Raw genomic sequence first — 25,180 nt, forward strand, 5'->3', positions numbered from 1 at the left:
CAATAGTATATTGGGTCCAGAAAACAGTGGAGCCAGACAGAGATGTTGGGCAGGGGGGGGGGGGGGGGTGGCTCACCAAAAATTAGAAACACATAGAATTACATTCGTACAATCAGGTTTTGAGGCTGTACAAGGGGACAAGAGGAATATGATGTGTTGTTGCTCATGTTTAGGTTTGGCCTCGCTCTTTTTAATGGATCGGCAGAGGATAGACGTGCCTGTGTGGGAATGCTACAAGAAACTGAGATAGTTGATTACAGAAAGTTCAAGCTTAGACCCATAGTCAGAGCGCAGTTTAGGCAAAGCAGTCACCCAATCTGTATTTGGGATCACCGACGTTGAGGATCTAGCACCCAGCATAGCCAATGCAATAGATAAGGTTGTCCATGTAAATTTCTCCCTCACTAGGAAGGTCTTTTTGTGGCCCAGGATGGAGGCGGAGAGAGAGACTTCAGGATTTTTTTTTAAAACTTTCTATATTCACACCAGGAAGTGCACAAAATGGTGGAAGCATGGGTGGAGAGGAAAGATTGGACCAGGGAGATTCAGAGGCTGATCCCTATAAAAAGCAGATCAGGTTAGGGAAGGGAGGTTGTGGCTGGGAGTGGGATCACATTGAAGTAGGTGGAAGTGTTGAAGGTTAACATAACAGTTACAGAAGGCCAAAAGAATTCTGTAACTTGTTCTGCACAGAGGATGAGAAGAGAAGTATGAGAAAGGAGGCAATAGAGGTACAGTCTTTGTCAATGACAGTAAGGAGGGAATCTAGGTTTATTGAAGAGGACATTTCAGATGTTATGCCTCATTCTGGGAACATATTGTGGCAGATGCAGAGGAATTGGGAAGGGATTTCATCCTTACAAGAGACACGATGGAAAAAGATATAATGCAGGTAGCTGTGGGAATCTGTGGGTTTGTAATAGATGTCCATAGTTTGTCTCCTGAGACAGAAAGACCAAGGAAGGGAAGAGGAGTGTCAGAAACAGTCCAGGTAAATTTAAGGGCAAGAGGGAGTTGGCATTGAAGTTAACAAGATTGTCATGCACAGTATGCACAGATACAAAATTTAGTCAGAGGTATAGCAGAAGAGTTGGGGAATAATAACAGAGTAGGATTAGACCAGAGACTGTTTGAAGTGCCCAACAAAAAGGCAGGCATAGCTGAGGCCCATATGTGTGCCCATGGCTGCACCATGGTCCTGGAGGAAACGGGAAGAGTTAAAAGGTGTTAAGGGTGAGGACAAGTTCTGTCCTCCAGAGGAGAGTGTTAGTAGATGGGGACTGCACCAAGATTGCCAATGTTAATGGAACTGCTGTCAATTAACACAAATCACAATCAAGTTTGTGATCTGGCTTGAAATATTTTAATTAAATACTGATCAAATTGTAGATAAACCATCAACTGTAATTAAGCCTTACCTGTCAGAAATATCACTGGATTCTAATCCATCAACCACATAATCTGTTATAGAACAGGATGCTTCATTGCAATTAATTGGATCTAAAGTAAGAGGGGTTGAAAGAACATGTGTATCATTACAAGAGATTTGTCCATGAGAGTATCAACTCATCAAAAATGTCTTCTCCCATAATGAATTTTATAAGCCATCATGTCTTAATCTAGGTAGCATCAACATATCTTAAGATGATGTGTAGACTTTGTTAATCACAGTGATATTTTCTCTATTATTTTGGTTCTATGGCAACCATGTTGTGGCCATGGATTCTATTCGTTGCTAGAACAAGTGTATTGGTGTAATTCCTACACCAGTTCACCAACAACTACAATTCTTATCGCAGATGTGCTTCGAGAACTAAATTCACAAATAAAGATGGGTATTCTTCAAGTATTTTGTGAAAAGATTCGAAGACATACTAAGTAGTTCAAGTTAATTTATTTCAATAATTTGGGCACTTTCAACAATTTATTAATATTCAACAATTTGAGTCTTTTTACTCATGCCTGGATTTCTACAAATCTCATCTTTGCTGTAGACATTACAAGCTAGAAATTATAGTTCTAGCCATTCCATATATTCCACATTTTTCATTCACTCCCAAAGTGAACCCCCCGCGATAATCAGCACATTTACTAAGTTTAGCACGCCCAGGCTTCAGAGTCTTTCCAAAATTTGTCTTTTTTTCATTTATTTGGTATCTTGCTACTTAAAAATTTTGCACGGGAAACACCAACAAGATTTGAAAATGCGATTAACTCTGCTTTTCAAAATACTGCATAACCACAATAATTTCTTGAAAAAATAATGTAGCCTAACTTCACCTATACAAATGAAAAACACAGATGAAAGAAATCTGAAACCAACAGCAAACAAAATGCTGAAGACACTCAACAGGTTAGACAGCATTGCAGAAAGAAGAAACATTCCAAGTTGAAGAACGGTGAGAAAACAAGTTAGTTTTAATGAGCAGAGAGGATTGGGAGGGAGAAATGAAACACTTCTTTCTTAAGACACTTACCCATGTAATCACAAGAGATGCAATCCCTATTCTTTAACCTCTTTCCTTCCCACTAAGTCAGCATCCATAAACTCATTTCAGATAAAACAACAATTTATTTGCACCTGTTGCAGTCAACTGTGTTCTATTTGGTGCTGTTGATTGGGTCTCCTTTTGACGGAGAAATCCCCCAAAATAAGAGTTGGGGGAATTGGAGAAACACAAAAGCTGCATCTGCTGGAATTTTGAGCAAACAAGAAGCTGAGTGAACTCAGATAGCATCCATGTGCAGAAATGGTCAGTCAACATTTCGGTCCAGTCACTTAATCAACAGGGAAGGGTGGCATCAAGTCATACAAAGGGCATGAGACAGAGGCATACATCATTGGGGGAGGAGTGTGGGAGTTAGAGAGAAAAATAAGAATGAGAGTAGATGAAGAGATGGAAACAGTGGAACCAGATACAAGTAGGAGTTAACTAAATAGTATGCCCACCTCACTGACAAAAGGCAAAGGAGGAAAAACCCAACACCCAACCCCAACCAACCAATTTTCCCTTGCAACCGCTGCAATCGTGTCTGCCTGTCCCGCATCGGACTGGTCAGCCACAAACGAGCCTGCAGCTGACGTGGACTTTTTTACCCCCTCCATAAATCTTCGTCCGCGAAGCCAAGCCAAAGATTAAATAATAAAAAAAACCAAACTCATAATTTGCCAATAAAATAACTTTCTTACCGTTAACATTTAATAGTTGCGTTGCGTCTGGTACCGGAACTTTTTCCAAAGAGCAATCTGTATATTCAAAATCTGACCGCAAAATCATATCTTTGTTCAGTGGATATTCAGAGTTGTCTTCATCTATTAACTGTGAAGAAGCTCCAAAATCCATGCAAGGTGGAAAGTCTGATGGGCAAACTAACACTGGGACTGGCTGATGCTCCACAACATTAAAGCCCTCCCCATTTTCAGTACCTGTTCCATTCTGAGGTGAAAGGGTTATTGAATTACCCAGAACATCCTCCCTCATGTCATTATTTCTATTGGATGGGGAGTGCTCCTCATTCAAAACAACATTATGATTTGAATCCACATCTAGGAAGCAACTGTGGCCTTCGGGACACCCCCACACAGCTCCAACTACTCCTCGACACTTCGCAGATAAGACGCTCTGTACATGTGGTTGAGACCCACAGCTGCTACCATGATGGTGCGCCCATCTGACCAACATTTGGAGGCAGTGTGGACTTGCAATTAAGACACTGTCATTTAACATCCGTTTAAAATCACCTACAAATCATAAAAAGATTTAGTTAATCTACAGTAGTTTTTTCCAGACTGCTTCAATACAAAAGCTGAAAAATACATAATTGTTTTAATATGCAATCGTTAAATATATACTTTCTCTAAATATTGAAATCTCATCATTTCCCCAATTTAGAAACTAATACATCAACAAATCAGAAATGTAAAGTTTACTTTTGGACTGAAGTGCAGAAAACTCGACTGTAAAATTCACTCTACACATTAATCACTGAACTTTGAGCAAATATCATTTCATTGTATGGAAAGCCAATTGCTGTTATAGTCTGACAGATCATAAAGTATTATCCATTCTTTCTTAAGATTTGAAAAGCTTTAGAATAGGCTAGTGAAAATAATCTACATTACTTTGAAATCAAGTTTGGATTTATTGTCAAGAGTACATACAGGACATCACATACTACTCTGAGATTCTTTTTCCTACAGGCAAAGCAGAATTACCACTAATTGGTAGTGCAAAAAAAAAACTGAACAGCATAAGCATGTAAACAAATAAAGAACTGTAAACAGATAACGAATGTAAAGAAACTGACTATGCAATACAGAGAGAATAAATCAATAAAGTGCACAAGTAAGTCCTTAAATGAGTTTATTGTTGAGGAGTCTGATGATGGAGGGGTAGCAGCTGTTCCTGAACCTGGGGATGTGAGTCTTAGGGCACTGATACCTCTTTCCTGATGGCAGCAGCAAGAACAGAGCTTGTGCTGGGTGGTGTGGATCCTTGACGATTGCTACTGCTCTCCGACAGCAGCATTCCCTGTAGATGTTCTCAACTGTCAATCACACTTGAGATCTCCAAAGTTTTGTAGGCTTTCTTTCATCTCAGTAACCCTAAGTTCTGCAATACCCTATGATAAATGACTGCGAGAAAGCCAATTCCAATGGGAACCTCCTCTTGACAACTGGACCTGTCTTGCTGTAACCAATATCTTGTCTCATCCAAGATGAAACAAACATGGGCATGCAAGAATCACCAGCCTGTGACCATTTAAAATAGACTAGAAGCCAAAGGGTACTAATAGGAGATCAAGTGCAAACCAAGAGGATCAACAGCCCAAACACCCACCCATTCCATCACGTACCACCAGCAGCTGGTTGATTCTAAGGGACTCCCTATGAAGATATTGACTGAGCCCATCAGTCCCATTAAAAATTTGTGTATTGATATTCAAGTCTCTCCAAAGGCAACATCTTTCCCAATGTTTACAATCTTAAGAAAATTTAATGTTCCTTCAGATCAGCCCTCTCATGCACAATTATTTCAATTCACCTGATACATCAAACATTTACCTTCATATATCTCACATAGCATTGGAATTCCTTCCCTAGGCTTTTTTTGTTTCCCCTCCTTAAAGAGTACTTCTAAGGAAGCTTTCAGTCACCTGACCTCACATATCCTTTTTGTCCACCTATACTTCTGCAAACTAGCCAAGTTGCTGCTGTTCAGACACATGAAATACTTCTAACCAGAATACATTGGAGTATAGTGTATATTGTGGATCACTTACCATATAAAGAATTGCTTAGTAGAGATTGTGAAAGTATTTGCCTTGCTGACGTTTCAGTTGTTGCAACACATCTACAATAATAAAATTTAGAGAAACAAACACATTATATGCAAATAAGTGAAAAAAATGTCAAAAAATGCCAGTTTGGAGAATAAGGAGATCTGGTTACAACACAAGAAAAATATTAATAATCTGGAATTTAAAAATATAGTCTCAGTAATGGTAATTATGAAAGAACCAGATTGTTAAAACAATCCATTTGGCAAAACTAACATCCTTTAGGGAAGAAAACCGACCATCCTACTCACATTTTTCATGAATGTAATAGTGGATTCAAAGCAATGTAATTGACTCTGAACTCCCTGAACAAGCTATTTAGTGGTATGAAAACCACCAAATCAAAACACAAAAACACCTGCAGTAGTTCAAAAGATAGTTCACTGTCACTAAAGGGCAAGTGGTGATGGATAATAAATTATGGTCTTGTCAGCGATGCCCCATTTCCCGCCAATGAACAGGAAAAATCTGCCGTGGTTTGGAATAGGTCTGTAATGGCAAAAAAAATCAAATGCAATTTACCTGTATCTGAACAGCCAAACTGTTCTGAAAGATTATTGAAAATTGAATGCATCTGCTGAGTTGCAGTTCGAGGTAATAAGACTCTCAAGGGCTCATCGTTGAAATAATGTAAATCTAGATTCTACTAAAATAGCCAAACAACTTGCATTTATATGCCCTTAAAGTAGCAAAATAACCTGGTTAATTCATAGAGAGGAAAACAAATGCAAGATTGAGAAACTTCTTGTAAAGAGGGAAGGAACCTGGACTCTGATAGTTAAATGGACTGTGCTGAGCTGCTTTTTTTTAAAAAAAGAGGAAACAATTACAAGTCTTTTCCCCAAGATTGCCAGTAAAAGACTGATTGGAAGACTAAAGTTTTCAGCACAGGAGAATTATTTCACCGTTGCTATTATTTCAATAATCTACTGAGTAAAATTCCATTAAACTGGCAGCTGGGACCTTGACAGTGCCAGACTAGCACATTTTCCAGAATACTGGAAAATGTCACTCCTATTAATACTCAAACATTTTATTTCACTTAATTGATATGCTACACAGTAATATGAAAAAATTCCAGTGGACTTGGTGAACTTAAAGGAAGCAGGAAACATACAAGGTTAACTCACACTACACACCTCACTTCCACTTTGGACCCCCAGCTCTTACAATGGAGTGAGGCAGGTATCGAACCATCAGGATTTCTAAAGATTCTGGATTACTGGAGTTTTATGGGTACCTTTCCAGAACCCCAACATACATACTAAAGTGTGCTGTTATGAATTGAAAACAAAACTTCAATTTGTCCTCTTTAACTTTATTGATAAAGATGAGAAATCCATGCACTTTCCCAATCTCCACATTAACTTGTCCTGCTATCTTTAACAGTAAAAAAAATTAGATCAAAATCAAATAAAAATATGACAGTAAGGCATATAAAGGGTATGTTGGGGAGATTTACTGAAAAGTTGATCAAGGAACATCATAAAGGAGAAGAGAAAGGTAGGAATTTCAGAGTTCAGAGCTTCAGGAACAAAATATGACTGCCAAAGTGGAAATGACTGAAATCAGAAATGAACCCAAGCAAAATGCCAAGAATTGTCCAACTGCAGTTTACAAAGATAGAGCTTGGGCAAATTTAACTGATATATTTGGAAACAAGACAAGAATTTTAAAGATCAAGGCATTGCTTAACTTATCCAAAAGAAGTAACTCAAGACAGCCAAACCACTTTAGCGGACATGGTAGGCAACAATATTACTGATTGAGTTTTGCTCAAGACAGTGGCGGATTAACCATTAGGCTGAGTAGGCTGAAGCCTAGGGGCCCAGAAGGTAAGGGGGCCCATCACAACCACTGGTACACCAACCTAACCACTTGTCAATGTGGGCTCGTGTTAGTGTTGGGTCCAGAGCTGCTGGAGCAAAATTCTTAACATGGGGCCCAGCAAGAGAGATGGCTTTATTTTTACTCACAATGCAAAGCAGTGCAGAAACCATTCCATCTTGCCCACCTTAATTAGAATAGACAAACTGCAACTAAATCACGTGATATCCCGTAATGACATCATCACACATGGCACCCACCCACTCATCCCCGCTTCCCATCTTCCACCAATGTTCGACTTCGGAAATTTGTCATTCTCTTGGACCCACCTCCAGGTCAATCACCACCACATGTACCATCCTCCCCATCGGATTCTGCAATGAAAACTATAATCATGCCTGCGCGCTGGGCACCCTGAGTGGGAGGGGGAACCGTGCTTTTTTGCAGAGTAAAAATACAAAAATGCTGGAGGAACTCAAGCATCCACAGGAGGTAAAGACTCAATTATCTGTGGAGCTGAGGTTCAAAAAAGACTCTCCCTTCTGTGTTATTTTGTATCAAGACTGTCTTTTAGAATTAATTTTATTTAGCCTTTTGGAACTACAGAACAACTCCGATTATCCAAAATGATCAGGACCTGGTCTTTGTCGGATAAATGTTTTTTTCAGAGATCTGATCATTTAAAAAAAAACAGCCCAGTAGCAACAGCAAACTTCTAACAGTGTTTAAACAACAAGGTAAGGCTTTTTGTGCATTAAAATAATGTTTAATTCTCACCAAAAAACAAAATGCTGGCCATCGCCAATCACTGGACGCCTCCTTTCAGACAACCCGCTCCTGCTGGAAGGCTGAGGTCCCTGCTGCCACAGGGAGCCTAACATCCCCAGTCAGTGTGGCTCTGAAAATTTTTTTTTTGATAAATGAGGATTTCCAATTTGTTTCAGATGTCCTCATTTATCCAAATTTTTTTTTTTAAATTTCAGAAAAATGAGGATTTTGGAGAATCCGATTTTGGATCATCAGAATAGTACGGTCACAGACTTTTCAAATTATTCGGGGCTAGCAGACAACTTCTGTGAGGTAATGTTTTGTTTAATTTCAATGAAGTTTTTCCTACCCTCCTCCTCCGATCAAACATCAATTGGTGCATTCCCAGCCCCGACAGACAAATTTAAAATATGTGAGGGTATCACGACCAAAGCCTTAATAAATAGAACAATTTCACTCTGTTCTATTCAACTAAGGGTGAGGTCCACGGGGCAAGGCCTCACTCAAGCTCAGCCTAGGGCCTGGGTGGTAGTTAATCCGCCATTGGCTCAACACCTGCAACATCTTACATATCAAGTTTGACAGAGAATTATTTCCACCCACAGATCACCAAACAATGAGGACAAATATGCAGACATTGCTAAATGATATCTGGATAACTTTAATAACTGTATCACATTTTTATGATCGTCATATGTATTCATGATAATAAACAAGATGCCTTTGTGAACATTAAGTAGTAGAATACAATCAACTTAAATCAATGATTTGAGTACCTGCTAGCCTTTTGTCCATGTTGCACTGAAGCTACTGGTGAAGTATTCACTTTTTGAATGAAGTTTTTCAAGAGAGTCCAACACTTATAAAACTGTGCATGACAGTTCCTACAGACATACTGTGGCAAAGTGGGATCCTGCCTCACCACAACACCTACGAGCTTCTGAAAATCGTCACAAAATGTTTGTTGCACTCTGCACTGGCTCTCTGGACTCGTTTCAATCAATGGAACTTTGGCAAAGACATTACGTAGACTCCTGGTGGAAAACTTTCCATGGCACAGACGACAGTAGCTGGTGGTCATAACAAGAGATGCAGCTAATGAGAAATAGGAAACAGATATAAAAGTTATTCACAATGTTAGTGAATGCAAACTATGCTGGGAACCTAACATTCATGGCTCTTTTATAAGTTTCATTTAGCACAGATAAAAGGCGATTCACAAAATTTACAAGCATTACTTAAAATCTAATTAAAATTGTGAGCTTTTGTTTTTAGAAAGCACATGACTTAATTCAGGTGATTAGTATTCAGAAATAAAAAGGCGATTCATCCTGCTGCGGGTCAAACAGAAGCGAGTACAGCAAAGCGACCACAGCTAATTATCATTAATTATTTACTTATTAAAAGGGGAAACTTTACCATCTAGAGAAAAAGTGAAAATATCACTCGGGAGTTATTACTTTCAACAAACACAGTAAATGAAGCAAATCCTTAGCAAGTCAGGTCGTATAAAATATACAAGCCAGTTGAGCCAACTTTTCCCCCTCTTTCAAGGGCTGAAGGCTATGCTCAGTCTGATTGGTGAAGCAGGCTTTCTTGCTCTTCACTTTGCCTACTCTTTTCTCCACGTACTCACCCTCCAACTGTTCCTATTCACTTATTAACCAGATTACCAGTTTTACAGTTTACCCCATGGTCACCCAGATTGTACTCCAGACACATCCCCCTCTCCTACCCTCAGGCTTCTTTTCCCTCTTACCCAGTTCTGCAAAAAAGGTCGAGATACAGAAAAGTTGTTAAATCTGTTTCTGTCCCCATTGATGCAGCTATTTCCAGTCATTTCTGTTTTATTTTAGATTTCCAGCACCCATAGTTTAAAAAAAACGATTTTTCTCGATGTTCAGTAATTAGAGCAAAGGTATAATAGACCAATGCAAATAATTTCAAAGTACCCATCATTCCTGATCATGTCAAAGTCTTAAGAGGTTGCATTTGCATTACCATATTTTTACACATATAACATGCGTGTTATATGCACACTTTTCAAACCAGGTACCTTCCCCCCACCCCCCACATTATTTGCGTGTACGCGCTAAACAAAAATATTTTTTACACGAGAAAGTCGAACTGGCGTGGGAATATGATAGCGGCACACAATAGCGGCCGTAGAAAAGATGTGCCAACAGTTTATAGCAAGCGTAGGAATATTATAGTGAGCATAAGAATGCAATAGCAGCAATGAAAGAACGTGCACAATTTATAGTGGGTGTGAGAAATTTTGATCCTGAGAATATTTCTTTGTATTACATAGATTCTCAAGGTGGGGCATAGGAATATTTTGGTGGGGCTTAAGAATATTTTAGTGGGGCATAGGAAATAATTAAAAAGATGGTTTGAAAAAATAAACTTGTTATGTTGGTGTGAAAGATGTGACTTGGCAACACCGTGAGTACAACACAATTGTGGTAACGTTCAAGTAAAATCACTTTGTTCTTTTTATTTTCATAATGTCTCTTTGCTCTTCTGATGTTTATCTGTAATTTCTCAATTGTTTCTCTTATTTTAACTTTAAAAAAAAATCCTTGGTTAACATTATATTATTTCTGACCGGTTTTATTATCATCCATTCCAAATTATCTCATTGGCGGCGAGGATTCCAAATGATCTCAACAATCATGTCTCTGTCCATACCCCTTTACTTTTTCTGTTCAGTAGTGAACGAAACCTGTATTTGTACATACCTTTGTGCATTAGCGTACTGATGGGAGGGGGGGGGGGGGGGGGACACCAAAATCAGAAAAAAAGGACTCCAGAAAGTAAAGCACGAGGTTAGCGCAATCTTGAAGCACTCTCTGCGAGAAAAAATGTCAGAAACCACGCTAGTGGGTTTTTTTTCTTGTTTTTTTTTAGGGTCAGTTTTCTTTCTTTGATTCGATCATTACTTTTATTACGTTCTTCAATTCTAAGACATAATAAAATATTGATCAATCTGTTTCAGGGAGCTCGTGCTGCTGTACATTCAAAATGAGCAGACCAAGAAAGGAAAAGGCTCATCAATGTTCAGTGGAGATCTTGAAATTTGGGTTTATACCTGTTGTACACAATGAACATGCACCTTTTTGCCAATTATGCCAACAGACCTTGACAAATGAATCAATGAAAGCAGGTCATCTTGAAGCTCATGTGAGGCTAAAACATCGTAACCATGTCAATTCAAAATTAGAATATTTTAAATCACTGAAGTTTGAAAATAGATCAAAAATCACTTCATTATTCACTGCTATAGCCCTGAATTGTACCTTGAAGCTAGCTATGAAATTTCTCTACTGATAGAAAAACATGGGAGGAACTGATTAAACCTCCAATATCATTGTTTCTCAAAACAGTTCTTCTGCAGAAGGATGACAAAGATGTCTGAGCAATGCCAGTGACTAACAGTACTGTCTGCAACAGAATAAATGACATGGATCAAAATGTTGAAAAACAGCTTATTGAAAAGTTGAAATCACGAAAGTTCTCAATACAACTGGATGAATCCACCGTATAGAACAGTGAGGCTCTGTTATTGGCATATATGAGATATATTGATCAGGAAGAGTTTCAAGAAGATATGTTGTTTTGTGAAGCAAAACTGCACGAAAATCAACAAGGTCGGGTCAGATACAGCAATGAGCTCTCTGAACCCTTCTCCATTAACAATGGCGTGAAGCAAGGCTGTGTTCTCGCACCAACCCTTTTTTCAATCTTCTTCAGCATGATGCTGAACCAAGCCATGAAAGACCTCAACAATGAAGACGCTGTTTACATCCGGTACCGCACGGATGGCAGTCTCTTCAATCTGAGGCGCCTGCAAGCTCACACCAAGACACAAGAGCAACTTGTCCGTGAACTACTCTTTGCAGACGATGCCGCTTTAGTTGCCCATTCAGAGCCATCTCTTCAGCACTTGACGTCCTGTTTTGCGGAAACTGCCAAAATGTTTGGCCTGGAAGTCAGCCTGAAGAAAACGGAGGTCCTCCATCAGCCAGCTCCCCACCATGACTACCAGCCCCCCCACATCTCCATCGGGCACACAAAACTCAAAACGGTCAACCAGTTTACCTATCTCGGCTGCACCATTTCATCAGATGCAAGGATCGACAACGAGATAGACAACAGACTCGCCAAGGCAAATAGCACCTTTGGAAGACTACACAAAAATTTTTGGAAAAACAACCAACTGAAAATCCTCACAAAGATAAGCGTATACAGAGCCGTTGTCATACCCACACTCCTGTTCGGCTCCGAATCATGGGTCCTCTACCGGCATCACCTACGGCCCCTAGAACGATTCCACCAGCGTTGTCTCCGCTCCATCCTCAACATTCATTGGAGCGCCTTCATCCCTAACATCGAAGTACTCGAGATGGCAGAGGCCGACAGCATCAAGTCCACGCTGCTGAAGATCCAGCTGCGTTGGGTGGGTCACGTCTCCAGAATGGAGGACCATCGCCTTCCCAAGATCGTGTTATATGGCGAGCTCTCCACTGGCCACCGTGACAGAGGTACAAGGACTGCCTAAAGAAATCTTTTGGTGCCTGCCACATTGACCACCGCCAGTGGGCTGATATCGCCTCAAACCGTGCATCTTGGCGCCTCACAGTTCGGCGGGCAGCAACCTCCTTTGAAGAAGACCGCAGAGCCCACCTCACTGTCAAAAGACAAAGGAGGAAAAACCCAACACCCAACCCCAACCCACCAATTTTCCCCTGCAACCGCTGCAACCGTGTCTGCCTGTCCCACATCAGACTTGTCAGCCACAAACGAGCCTGCAGCTGACGTGGACATTTACCCCCTCTATAAATCTTCGTCCGCGAAGCCAAGCCAAAGAAGAAGAAGAGAAACAACCACTACTGCAGTTGATGTCTACAGCAAGCTCAAAAATTATTTGGATGAAAATGAAATACCAAAAGGAAACCTTGTATCTCGTGCTGCAGATGGTGCACATGCTATGATCGGTTAAATAAAAACCCAGGATGTTTAAAATTAATGAAGGATGAAAATCCAAATATGTTGGTTGTTCATTGTGTTAGTTGCAAAGAAAGTTTCCCCTGTTCTACACAAGATACTGCATTTTGTGATCAAGTGTATCAATGCCAGCAAAGCCAATGCCAAATGTGAACGTCTATTTAAGGCAGCAGTTCTGTGCTGATAAAAATGTGGAACATGTGAGATTATTGCTTCACGCTGAAGTAAGGTGGTTGTCAAAGCTTCAAAAGGTTTGATCTCCTCAGTGAGTTTTTGAAGGACAAACCTGAAATGAAGCTCTTGCTAACAATACATGGCAAAGCTTATGAAAATTGCTTGATGGACATTTTTGAGAAACTAAGTACATTGAACAAGCAATTCCAAGTAGCAAACATGACGTTCATTGATGCAAAAGCAAAGATATTTGGATTTATGACACTTCTAGAATTATGCCAAAGGAATATTTCTGCAAGAAATTTTAGTCAATTCTATTGGTTGAATAAGTGTCATGTAACTGATGCTGCTACAAATGTCATTGTTGACCATTTGAAAATGTTGGTTACCAATTCCAGATAGATTTTGTGATTTAAAGGCAATGGATTTTCCTTCTTGGTTAACTCAGCCATTGCTGATGGACTTATCTGAAGTTCCAGTGCAAAGCCAAGAGGAGTTATTTGAGTTGCAATATGATGAATCTGTGAAAACTCTGTTCAAAATGAAAGGAACCATGAAGTGGCTGTCTAATGAGAACGAAAAGAAATACCCAAACTCGACTACTTTAGCAAGGGAACTATTGATACATTTTCCATCATCTTATTTAGTAGAATGTGGCTTCAGTGCTGTTTGTGATTTGCTACAAGCCAAGAGAAACCAACTGAAAATTACAAAATGTGGAGATTTATGGTTGAAACTAACAAAATTAGTTGCTAGAATCAAAAAAAATCTGCAGCCAGCATCAGGGGCAAGGTTCCCACTGAAGTGACAATTGTTGAATGTCATCACTTGACATATTGAAGTAGTAGTTGAACATGAAATACATGTTCCAGTGTATTCCCAATTTTAATTGCATTGAAATACAGTTGCAGTAAATTATTTAAAATTTTTTTTAAATATATAACTTTTTTCTGCTAATGCTGGGGCATATGGTTTTTTTGAAAAATTAAAGTGGGGCCTGGGGCAAAAAAGGTTGAGAACCACTGTTATACTGAATGCCATGGTATCCCTATAAACAGGACATTCTGGCTAGGCCACTGCACCTTATCAATGTTAATTGCCCAGACATATCCCTGAGGGAGGGGATTAACATATCAAATGCCTCTGATTTGAGCGACATTAGAATTAACTTCCTACTTAAATCTGAAGCCCTGTCTTCAATATTTTAATTGATTCCACTCTAAAACTTGTTAATATGTTGCAGCAGGATGTTATCTATACAATAGGCGATTGACACCTCTGGGGAGAGGAAATTGATTGGGTGTTAATTGGAGGAGACTTACTGTGGCAGATATACTGGCATGTGGTTTCATGTGCCATTTAAATGCAAATTGCTTTTCCCAAGAATTTAGAAACCAACACCTGGATGCGTTATATGCATGTTATATGAGTGAAAATATGGTATACCCGTGGAATCATAATATTTACGATTTCTTTTGATCGTACTGAGGAGATTTGATTAATGAAAAGGATGCAATTTTGTAATTTATTGAACTGCACTAATTTAGCAATGATTCTTAGAGCTCAAAATTGCAATGAATAATCTTGAAATAAGAATTAAGAAACTGAAGCTGTCGATGGTGCTTTCATTAATTAGGGTTCACATTTTAGACAACAACGTCACTGATCTTTCATGATTAACGCTCCACATAAACCATGTATAAGACATTGTAAATATGATGCCACAATGACAATCCAAGTTCTAGAATTATGATTCCAGAACCAATGCCCAATTATGACATTTTTAAACCAGTAACCAAACATGACTAAACAGATAGTTTCAGACACAATGCTAAAATCTAGTATTTGTCCAACCTCCATTTGAATGCTATTGAATTAAAAAGCTAGCAATATCTGAAAGTAAAAAATAGAAGCTTAAAACAGAAAATGCTAGTCATGCAGCATCTGTGGAAAGAGAAAGGGGTAATGTTTCAGGTCAAAGAACTGGGCAAGTGAGAAAACATTTGTTCTAAATTGCAGAGAGGTGAAGAATGGGATTGGAATCAAAGGGGGGTAAAAAGGTTAAGCTTAGGATTTCCCAGGTGACTCCAATGTTGACAGAACCATCTGGTTGATTCTTCCAAATTAGTTTATTGCATATGGTCATCACAATGCGGTGTCCTGAACACAAGGGAATTTAAAAAAAGGCAGAGTACATGAACATCTTGATTTTTGTCTGCCAGAGGGACCCCAAGCTTCCAATTCCTATTGATTTAATTTTCTATTCCACACTGATCTTTCTTCCTGCTGCACTGATCCACTGTACCAATGCAAAGTCGAGGAATAGCACATCTACTTCTAACTGGGTAAATTGTAGCCTTGGGGACTCAATATTGAATTCACCAATGTCTCATAAACTCTGGGGTTTTTTTTGCATCAGAATGGTTAGTCCTGCTGTAAAGTGACACCTCTCTGTAATACTACCATAATTTTCTCCCTCCTCAGGCACAGTACGTAGTTCTGAAATTCAAAGCATTTTCCTTTTGATTTAAATTTTATCAACAGCTCTGACTTGCACTTTACGGCAGTTCTTTTTCCTCTCTCTCTCTTCAAGAATCCATCAACCATATAGCTCCATAAACATTGGAATCACCTGCAAAAACCCTGGGTTCACCCTATCAAAGATATTCCAATGTTTTTATCCATCCTAAATCCTCCTCCCACAACAAACAAAACTTACTTTCTTATGAACAGTTCTAATGAAGGCTCTTTATCTGAAACATTAACTCAGTTTCTCTTTCTACAGATGCTGTCTGACCCTTGAGTATTTCCAGCATATGATGGTTTTGTTACTTAAAAACCTAGTATTTATGAAATTTCAACAATACAAGTTGCATTAAATGATTTTGCAGCCCATATGATTGATGAAAGCTCAATGACATTCTGGGTGTTGGTCTGACCAGCAGCTCATCATAGATTTTGCAATATTCACATTGGTTTACAAATCATATTTAATTATTCAAATAAAAGTTTACTATTTTGTATTAAAAATCGAAAATCATAAAAATGTTAGAAACCATCTGATTGAATTGCCCAAGCTATACAATTCTTAAAAATCAACTAGTTTTGCTACATTTTTCCCACAAAATTATTTCCAATCACTGAAGAGCACACCATCTAAATTTTTACGGCTCCATCTAACCACGTTGTGTAGAAGTTAGAATTCAATTTTAAAAATCTGGAAATAAAGTGTGATGATGAAGCCATTAGACTAAATTCTCAAATTGTTCACTATTGCTTTTAACACAAGGACGTTTACCATCTTTTTATGCAAATCCAATACAATAATAATGAAATTCATGTTTAACTACTCCCCACCTCATTGTCAGATACAATAGGATTGGCAGCAACAATCACATCACAAAAAAGAACAAAAAAAAAATAAATGAAGGCGCAAGCTCGAAAGGTAGGGCAAAGGGAGTAAAATGATGCCCTAACTCAAGTAATGCAGAATTATTTGACAGCACCTCTTGGGACAAAATATTTATGGCGACAAGTAGAAAGGAATTCTTGACATGCCAGACTTTGAAGGGCAAGCTGCAAAGAGTCAGATGGTAGTACAGCCTGCAATCCACTTGGGTGTCATGACTTCAGATGTTATACCCAGAGATTGTGAGTAAGGACTTCTGTAGTTTTATGCCTTTTACTAACAAGGATTTTAGACAACTGCATCACAGTGTGATAAGGTTGCTCTAGAGCAGGGAGGGCCAAACTTTTAATTTTAATTTTTTAATATAGACATACAACACGGTAATACGCCATTTCGGCCCATGAGTCCATGGCGGGGGTGAAGGTTAATTGGGTGGCACAGACTCATGGGCCAAATTGGCCTGTTACCGTGCTGTATGTCTATATTTAAAATTTTAAATAAAAAGGTTGGCCCTCCCTGCTCTAGAGCAATGGATTGGAGGTCAATCCACAGAACCAGAAAAGCAGCAGAGAGGATCACCCTCCACCCCAGCCAATGTGATTTCCCAGGATCGTTGTTTAAATAAGGCTTGTAAAATCAATGAGGACCCTGCTTGCAGCATGTTCTAGCTCAGGGGTGAGCAACATTTTTTGTTAAAAAAAACCTCACATTCCACCTTAAGTATTCCCTATGCCATAAGTGCTCTGTGATTAGTAAGGGATACTTAAGGCAGTATGTGAGTGGGAAGGGAAGGTTGAGAACCACTGCTCTAGACCCAATTGTTACTGAAATATTTTGCTTGAGAAAAATTGTCATTGACCCATTTCCTTTGACGTTATGAAACCATGCACATAACGAGTCAATGAGGTAAAATTAAACCTGTGATTTTCAAACTTTCTTCCACCTTCAGGAATCTCTTACTAATCACAGAGCACTTACGGCAGAGGGGAATACTTAAGATGGAATGTGAGGTTTTTTTAAAATAAAAAGGTTACCCAGCCCTATTCTAGCTATTCTCGTCGGGAAAGAGATACAGAAATATTAGAACCAGAAGCACTAGGCTGAGGAATAGCTTCTCTCACAGGCAGTAAGACAGCTGAATGACTGATGAATTGCTAAAACAATTCTGAGACTCCACTATTTATTTTGAATACAGGTATAGTACTTGCATGCATGTTTGCACTGTGGACCATAGAGCACTGTTTTGTTATGCATTAGTTTTGAGATTGAGGGTATCATCTCTGGAGCGTAGAAGATTGAGGGGGCATTTGATGAAGGTGTTCAAGATTTTAAAAGGGACAGAGAGAGTCAACATGTATAGGCTTTTTCAATTAAGAGTGGGGGATATTCAATCTAGAGGCCATGGGTTGAGATGGCAGGGAGAAAATTATAAGGAGAACATGAGGGGAAATTTCTTCACGCAAAGGGTGGTTGGGATGTGGAATAAGCTTCCGGCAGAGGTGGTTGAAGCAAGGACGTTATTTACATTTAAGGAAAGACTGGATAATTACATGGAGGGGAGAGGATTGGAGGGGTATGATCCAGGTGCTGGTCAGTGGGACTAGGAGGGCGGGGATTTGTTCCGGCCAAACTGGCCTGTTCTGTGCTGCATGTAGTTATATAATTTGGTACTACAAGAATTTAAGAACTCATTCATTACCACCCAATAATACTACACAGTACAAGAGCAGTCCAATACTTTGGAGAATCATGTTAAAATACCAAAAACATGAAACCAAGGGATAATCAACCTCGGTCTTATCAGCAAAACGGTCATTCTGAGCACATTTAAGCATCCGGCCTAAGTTTTTCTGCGGTATGTTAAAGAGTTTTATTCTAACGGAACGAACAATAGATCATTGGGTGATCACATCCCCATCTGCGCGAACAGGACCCGGCCCCGCACCGACCCGGCCCCGCACTGACCCGGCCCCGCACCGACCCGCATTCCGCACCGACCCGCATTCCGCACCGACCCGCATTCCGTACCGACCCGCATTCCGCACCGACCCGGCCCCGCACCGACCCGCAATCCGCACTGACCCGGCCCGGCCTGCGCCCTGACAGAGGCCGCCGGCAGCACCGCCTCCCCCTCCGTCGCGGGGTGCCTGGAGCGGACCCACCGCTGCCGCTGAGCCTCGGACAGCCTCTCCATCTTGTGGGCCACTGCAGAGGACACGAAGCGGCCGCGTTTGTTGCGCTTCATCCTCCACGAAAGCGAAAACTTCACAGGACGAACATGTTCTTTCAATAAACTGAGTAACCAGTAAACAACCGGAACGGAACGACCCCCATCCCCCACCTTCCCCCCCGGCTCGATGAGGCCCGCACAATGGTTCCGACGTTGGCCCAGTCAGTTCCTTCTAATCATCAGGTTCCTTTTTTGAATTTTACGGACGTTTTCCGTCCGCAATGAGGGACAATCATTTTTACAGAGAATATAAATTATAAAGGATTTCGCTCAAGTTGGGCCACATTTTAAAAGGAAGGTGTTTCCCAGAGTCCGGACGTTCGGAGGTGACGGGCGGACCCTCCCCGCGTTGCTCCAACTTCCGGTTGACCCACGCGGCTCCTTGGAGATGCGGCCATTGACCGACGAGGAAACGCGGCTCTTCTTCGAGAAACTCGCCAAATAGTGAGTGTGATCTGTGTCCAAGGCGGCGTGGAGGGGATAAATGGGGGGCTGGGGTCAAGGGGGGTTGGGAGCGGCTGGGGTCAAGGGGGATTGGGAGTGGCTGGGGTCATGGAGATTGGGAGCGGCTGGGGTCAAGGGGGGTTGGGAGCGGCTGGGTCAAGGGGGATTGGGAGTGGCTGGGGTCATGGAGATTGGGAGCGGCTGGGGTCAAGGGGGATTGGGAGCGGCTGGGGTCATGGAGATTGGGAGCGGCTGGGGTCAAGGGAGATTGGGAGCGGCTGGGGTCAAGGGGGATTGGGAGCGGCTGGGGTCATGGAGATTGGGAGCGGCTGGGGTCAAGGGGGGTTGGGAGCGGCTGGGTCAAGGGGGATTGGGAGTGGCTGGGGTCATGGAGATTGGGAGCGGCTGGGGTCAAGGAGATTGGGAGCGGCTGGGGTCAAGGGGGATTGGGAGCGGCTGGGGTCAAGGGGGATTGGGAGCGGCTGGGGTCAAGGGGGATTGGGAGCGGCTGGGGTCAAGGGGGATTGGGAGCGGCTGGGGTCAAGGGGGATTGGGAGCGGCTGGGGTCAAGGGGATTGGGAGCGGCTGGGGTCAAGGGGATTGGGAGCGGCTGGGGTCAAGGGGATTGGGAGCGGCTGGGGTCAAGGAGATTGGGAGCGGCTGGGGTCAAGGGGGATTGGGAGCGGCTGGGGTCAAGGAGATTGGGAGCGGCTGGGGTCAAGGGGGATTGGGAGCGGCTGGGTTCAAGGGGATTGGGAGCGGCTGGGTTCAAGGGGATTGGGAGCGGCTGGGGTCAAGGGGGATTGGGAGCGGGTGGGTTCAAGGGGATTGGGAGCGGCTGGGTTCAAGGGGATTGGGAGTGGCTGGGTTCAAGGGGATTGGGATAGGACTTTCATATAACTGGGGTAATTTTAGAATTTTTGGCTCTTCTAGTATTGGAGAGAATATTAAGTTGCTGGTGGATCGACCAGATGGAACCTACTGCTTCCGCTTGCACAACAGTCGAGTCTATTATGTAAGGTAAGTGCATAGTATTAGGCCTATATGTTAGAGCATAAAAGGACAACTTGTAACCGATACCAAGTCCTTAAGGCTGGAAAATGTATTTTTTTCTTTGAATTCAAAGTTAACTATGATGTTTATAAAATATTACTGTTTCATTTTGTAACTATGAGTGTCTGGGCTCATTAGTACCTTGAGTTACCTGGCACAATAAATCCCAAAAGCTAAAGAAGTATAAAAATAGAGGTGAAATTAATTAGAAATAAGCAAGGTAAAGAGGTTATGTGCAGAAATATAGAAAGGCAAAAATCAATGTACAAAGGGAAAGAAGATCACAAATGTTTTGAAATATGAAAGATAATTTAATCCAGAGAAGCTTGAAGTAATATTTTGGTAAGGCATGCAAAACAAGTTAAATAGTGGACCACTGATATAAATAAAGAAACAGATTTTTTGTAAATAATATGACAGAATACCAGAATATGTTGTGTTTTATATTGTGCATAGATATGATTTTGGGAGATAAAGTGGGGCAGGTTTTTTTTTTGTGGTTCATGTAAGAAGAGAGGACTGGCTGTCTAATGTTTCACTTGGAATAAGGGAAACAAAAAGGAACTCTGTGATGATCTGAAAGAAAGAGCTTATCATCTGGAAAACCTTGATGGGGCTAGTTTCTTTGGCAAGACACTGATTAAAAGGGATCAGTTTGTGTCAAGGAACAACAAATCTCTCTCTGAAAACCGACAAGAACCTTACTGAGCGGTAACCATTTACATTTCAAGCAAGCACCAAACCCTGGTGAAATTCATTTAATGTTAAACTCTTTGCACAGTATAAGAATTGCCTGCAACCAGCAAACTTGGAGGAGTGAGAAGTGAGACTGGACTGAATCAAAGAACTTTTCTGAACTAACATTCATATTACATACACGTGCACTTAGAATTAGAGGGGGGGGGGGGTCAAGTTAGGTTATAGTATAATAATATAGCAATAAGTTAAGTTTGATCCTGTTTTTATGTTTAAAGATAATTAAAAGCAACTTTTGTTTAAGTAACCATTTGTCTTGGTGGATATCTATTGCTGCTGGGTTTTGGGGTCCTCTGGGCTCAACAATAGAGAAATGGGAATCTGGAACCTGAGGTCTGAAAATATCAAGTCAAGTTTATAATCATCAGATTGCACAAGTACAACCTGACGAAACAGTGTTCTTTGTTCCTCGGTGATAAACATGCGGAGACACAACCAGACATAACACACATCCAAACGATACACATGCAGGACAAGTAGTCACATACACAAATAAATAAATATTGTTCTGTGAATATGAGAGTCTCGGAGGGATTGTATGAGCAGTTCCTTTGGTCGTTCAGCAGTCTCACTGCCTGTAGGAAGAAGCTATTTCTCAGCTTGTTGGTGCTGGCTCTGATCACTTTCCTGATGGGAACTGCTGAAAGATGCTGTGTGCAGGGTCGAAGGGGGTCCTCAATGATCTTGGGTGCCTCTCACTTTTCAAAGCAAAAGATCTGGGTAAACATTTAAAAGTTCTTTAAACTGTAGAACATTAGATGAAGAGCCTATGAATTACATTTTGTTTGGGCTTGGCTGGATCCATTTGGCCAAATTATTTTCTTCCTGTGGGCAGTTTCTATAAATTTAGGTGAAGCAGAGTAGAAGACGGGGATAATGATACGATGAAAGAAACCCATTGAGTTACAATAAGAAATTCTATTTAATTCAACATAACGGAATGAATAGTTGTAAAATAAAGTTTACTTAGAATTATTTTTGAAAAAGGAATGGCAATTGTATGAAAATACATATTTAAGATGTATCTGATATTTTGTTTTCTCCTATTGCAGTGAGAAAATCCTGAAATTGGCAACAAATATTTCGCGAGATAAACTTGTTTCACTTGGTACCTGCTTTGGGAAATTCACCAAAACTTTAAAATTCCGTCTTCATATTACAGCACTTGACTATCTAGCTCCATATGCTAAGGTAGGTGTTGGCAGCAGATTGGAGCATCACTGCCCATGATGAGTACAGATCAGCTGTTGTTTTAGTATAGGACAATGTCTTTAGTAAATCATGCAACATTGTTGGTTAATTGAAAATGCATGTTTCTTGATAATTGAATGATGTTTATTATGTGGTATGGTGCAGAACAATATTTGTCATTATTCAGGTCTTTTTTTTTTAAATTTCAGTACAAAGTGTGGGTGAAACCTGGAACGGAACAATCTTTTCTGTATGGAAACCATGTATTGAAATCTGGTTTGGGTCGAATTACTGAGAATACAGGACTATACCAAGGTGTAGTGGTATACTCCATGGCTGATGTTCCATTGGTAAGACTGGGTTGGCTCTTAACGATTGAAGTGTAATTAGAAACATTCAATTGTAGGGAAGGCCATGAAGAAACATGGGGACAATATTAGGAATGTTCACTTATTCAGATCCATTGATTGTCAGCAGCACTTTTGATTTCAAACCTTATAAACCTAGTATTTTTAAGACTGAAAATCAGAAAAATACAGTTATTGGAATGCTGAAATAGAACAAAAAAAAATGGGAAATGCTCAAAAGTTTGTTCAGCCTTCCTTCACATGTATAATCAATTCAATTTTATTAAATGTTCAAAGCCCTCTTCTTGCTTGTACTCCCAGTTGTAACATTTCTATTCTTTCCAAAAATTTGTCACCTTGTATTTTATCCACATTGAATGTTATTCCCAATTATTGCCCCATTCTGTGCTTCTGTAATCTATTGCAAGCCTGCACTGTGCCAACTGTTGACTTCCCCAAAAAGTTATTGGCAAATTAAGAAATAGATTCTGGAAATCTAAATTGTTCATGCAAATTGTGAACAACGTTCCCTTTTGAAATCCATACTGAAGATTCTCAATTGTATATTTTATTGCTAGATGTTGTTGGTAGAGATTTTCATAATTTTCACCTTGGTAGAGATTTTCATAATTTTTCTTATCAAAAGTAGTAAGATGAATGATCTAGCATTCCCTTGACATTATCTTTCCCTAAAGTTAGTCATTATGTTAGATGTCTGCTGACCTCTGATAGCTATCATCATACAGATGTTTTATAACAAATTAATATACATTTATAGTAATGCCTCTACTATCTTTTCCCCAGATTCCCTGCAAATCTGTGGGTTCAGTTCAACTAAACCAAGTGTTTTACTGATTTTATTTCTTAATATAGTCACTTTTTTTTTCATGAGATTTATATATCCTTGACTTCCTTACAGCTTCATCCCCTTTATCTTCAACTATCTAGTCACAGCATTATGCTGTTTCACTTTGTTGGCATTTACAGATAACCTTTGTGTTTTGGCTTTCAATCAATGATAGAAACCAATCTAGAGTTGTAATAGTCTGAGTTCCTGTCTATTTATTTATTAATTTATAAAAAAATTTTATTAAAAAAGAACAACTCCAGAATTTGTCTTAGATTTTTGCTGCCTTTTGGGTTTTTTTCCCCCCAAAATCTTGCAATAGCCCCAAATTGACTTACAGCCAATGAGATTCTTTCAAGCATCTAATATTAAATAGGAAAAATATGTTGTTACCAGTATGTCCATTTTGAACAAGAAGTGAGGGTATGAAAAGGGAAATCTGTGTTCAATAATGTTTAAGGTAATACCAGTCAAACATTAATAGGAAAGAAGAGGGTTCTTTCAGCATGGATTAGAAGATTCAATTTCTTGCTAAATTAAACTGATGTTACAGTTTTGCATTATCTAAAATGTTTTTGATTTATTTCTGAAGGGTTTTGGAGTTGCTGCAAAATCTACTCAAGAATGTCGGAAAGTAGACCCTATGGCAATTGTTGTGTTTCATCAGGCTGACATTGGCGAATATATTCGACATGAGGATACCTTGATATAATTCATTAAGAAAAGACATTTAATCTCAACCTAAGATGATGTTCTCTGAAGAAAATGCATTCATAAACTTTCATTTGAACATAATCAAATTGTAAGCATATGGCTATTAAATGTATTTTTTTTAAAGATACCAAGTTGGTCTTTGTAAACAGGCACACAAATATTACTGGTAATTCAAGTTTTTTAAATTTAGCATTTTTGTTTGGTTTTAAATTGCTGGAATGTCAGCTCAGTAATATAAAATTCTGATCCTTTTGTTTTCAAATTATCATTTAATACAACTTTGGTTTGAATTCTCATTTGTTATCTGTTACAGGGAGGTTGAAAAGCATTGGAAACCCAAAATAATGATGTATGTTTGATTATATGTAATTAAAAGGTTTGGGTTTTTTCTCCTCATTGATTTTAATTTCAAATAATATTGTGATTAATGACATTGACTAACATTATTAGCATATTTTGACAAGAATACAGAGCACATAGTTCTTGATGGATTGGAGAAAATACAATCTAGAAGGTGAATTGGATTTCACTTTCCAATTCTGATGAGCCTCACAAAGCATCAGGATGGAAAATGTTCTCATTCACAGTGACAATTTCTCATTGTAACGAAGGTGTAATTGTGAAACTACCTGCCCGTTGCTGTCCTTGTCTGGTTTGACATGATTCAAGAACAGTTCAGGTTGGGCAATATGTGCATACACTGTCACTAATGTCTGCAACCTGTAAACAAAACATTTTGTAAATGATTTTACTGCCTTGATTAAAATAAAGGCAGGATTTCTAATATCAAAATAGGGACTGTATTGTACCTGTAACTCATGTTCCAATCTTCTGTCATCTTCGAAATGTTTTTCAGCTTGTCATTCGGCTGCGATGTTTCACACCTTGAAATGAGATGTCTTCTTTCTCAAGTACACTGCATGGTTGGTCCTGCTTTCAAAATTAGCAGAGACCTGGGAAATATTTACTCATAACCAAAGCAGCAGCTAAATAACTTTGATGAAATAAGTAATTACGATGTAACATTCTGATGGAACTGAACATCGTAATGACTGAGTGCAATATCTATAATG

The 25,180-nt window shown here is 39.8% G+C and overlaps 2 protein-coding genes across 5 annotated transcripts in view; one reads left to right on the forward strand and one right to left on the reverse strand.

The window, feature by feature from the left end:
- Positions 1 to 18,857, reverse strand: part of znf276 (zinc finger protein 276) — a 37,047-nt gene extending 18,190 nt beyond the window's left edge. For all 3 annotated transcript variants that reach the window (XM_069901872.1, XM_069901870.1, XM_069901871.1), the window contains exons 1-5: positions 18,608 to 18,857; positions 8,712 to 9,030; positions 5,284 to 5,354; positions 3,191 to 3,742; positions 1,419 to 1,500 (exon numbers count right to left, since the gene is read on the reverse strand). In XM_069901872.1, coding sequence (XP_069757973.1) covers positions 1,419 to 1,500; positions 3,191 to 3,742; positions 5,284 to 5,354; positions 8,712 to 9,030; positions 18,608 to 18,770 — 1,187 coding nt within the window. In that variant the 5' untranslated portion in view covers positions 18,771 to 18,857. The remainder of the gene's footprint in view (positions 1 to 1,418; positions 1,501 to 3,190; positions 3,743 to 5,283; positions 5,355 to 8,711; positions 9,031 to 18,607) is intronic.
- Positions 18,858 to 19,090: 233 nt separating this feature from the next.
- On the forward strand, positions 19,091 to 24,899 carry nip7 (NIP7 nucleolar pre-rRNA processing protein). Of its 2 annotated transcripts, none has more exons than XM_069901873.1 (5): positions 19,091 to 19,199; positions 20,133 to 20,219; positions 22,061 to 22,199; positions 22,409 to 22,549; positions 23,986 to 24,899. In XM_069901873.1, exons 1-5 carry the CDS (start codon positions 19,144 to 19,146, stop codon positions 24,103 to 24,105), a joined length of 543 nt encoding a protein of 180 aa, XP_069757974.1. In that variant the 5' UTR covers positions 19,091 to 19,143; the 3' UTR covers positions 24,106 to 24,899. The 2 variants fall into 2 exon arrangements, with proteins under 2 accessions (XP_069757974.1, XP_069757975.1); XM_069901874.1 differs by having other exon boundaries at positions 19,110 to 19,199; positions 20,133 to 20,214.
- Positions 24,900 to 25,180: the final 281 nt, after the last annotated feature.

Source organism: Narcine bancroftii, chromosome 10 (genome assembly GCF_036971445.1).
Source record: "Narcine bancroftii isolate sNarBan1 chromosome 10, sNarBan1.hap1, whole genome shotgun sequence".
Lineage (NCBI taxonomy): Eukaryota > Metazoa > Chordata > Chondrichthyes > Torpediniformes > Narcinidae > Narcine > Narcine bancroftii.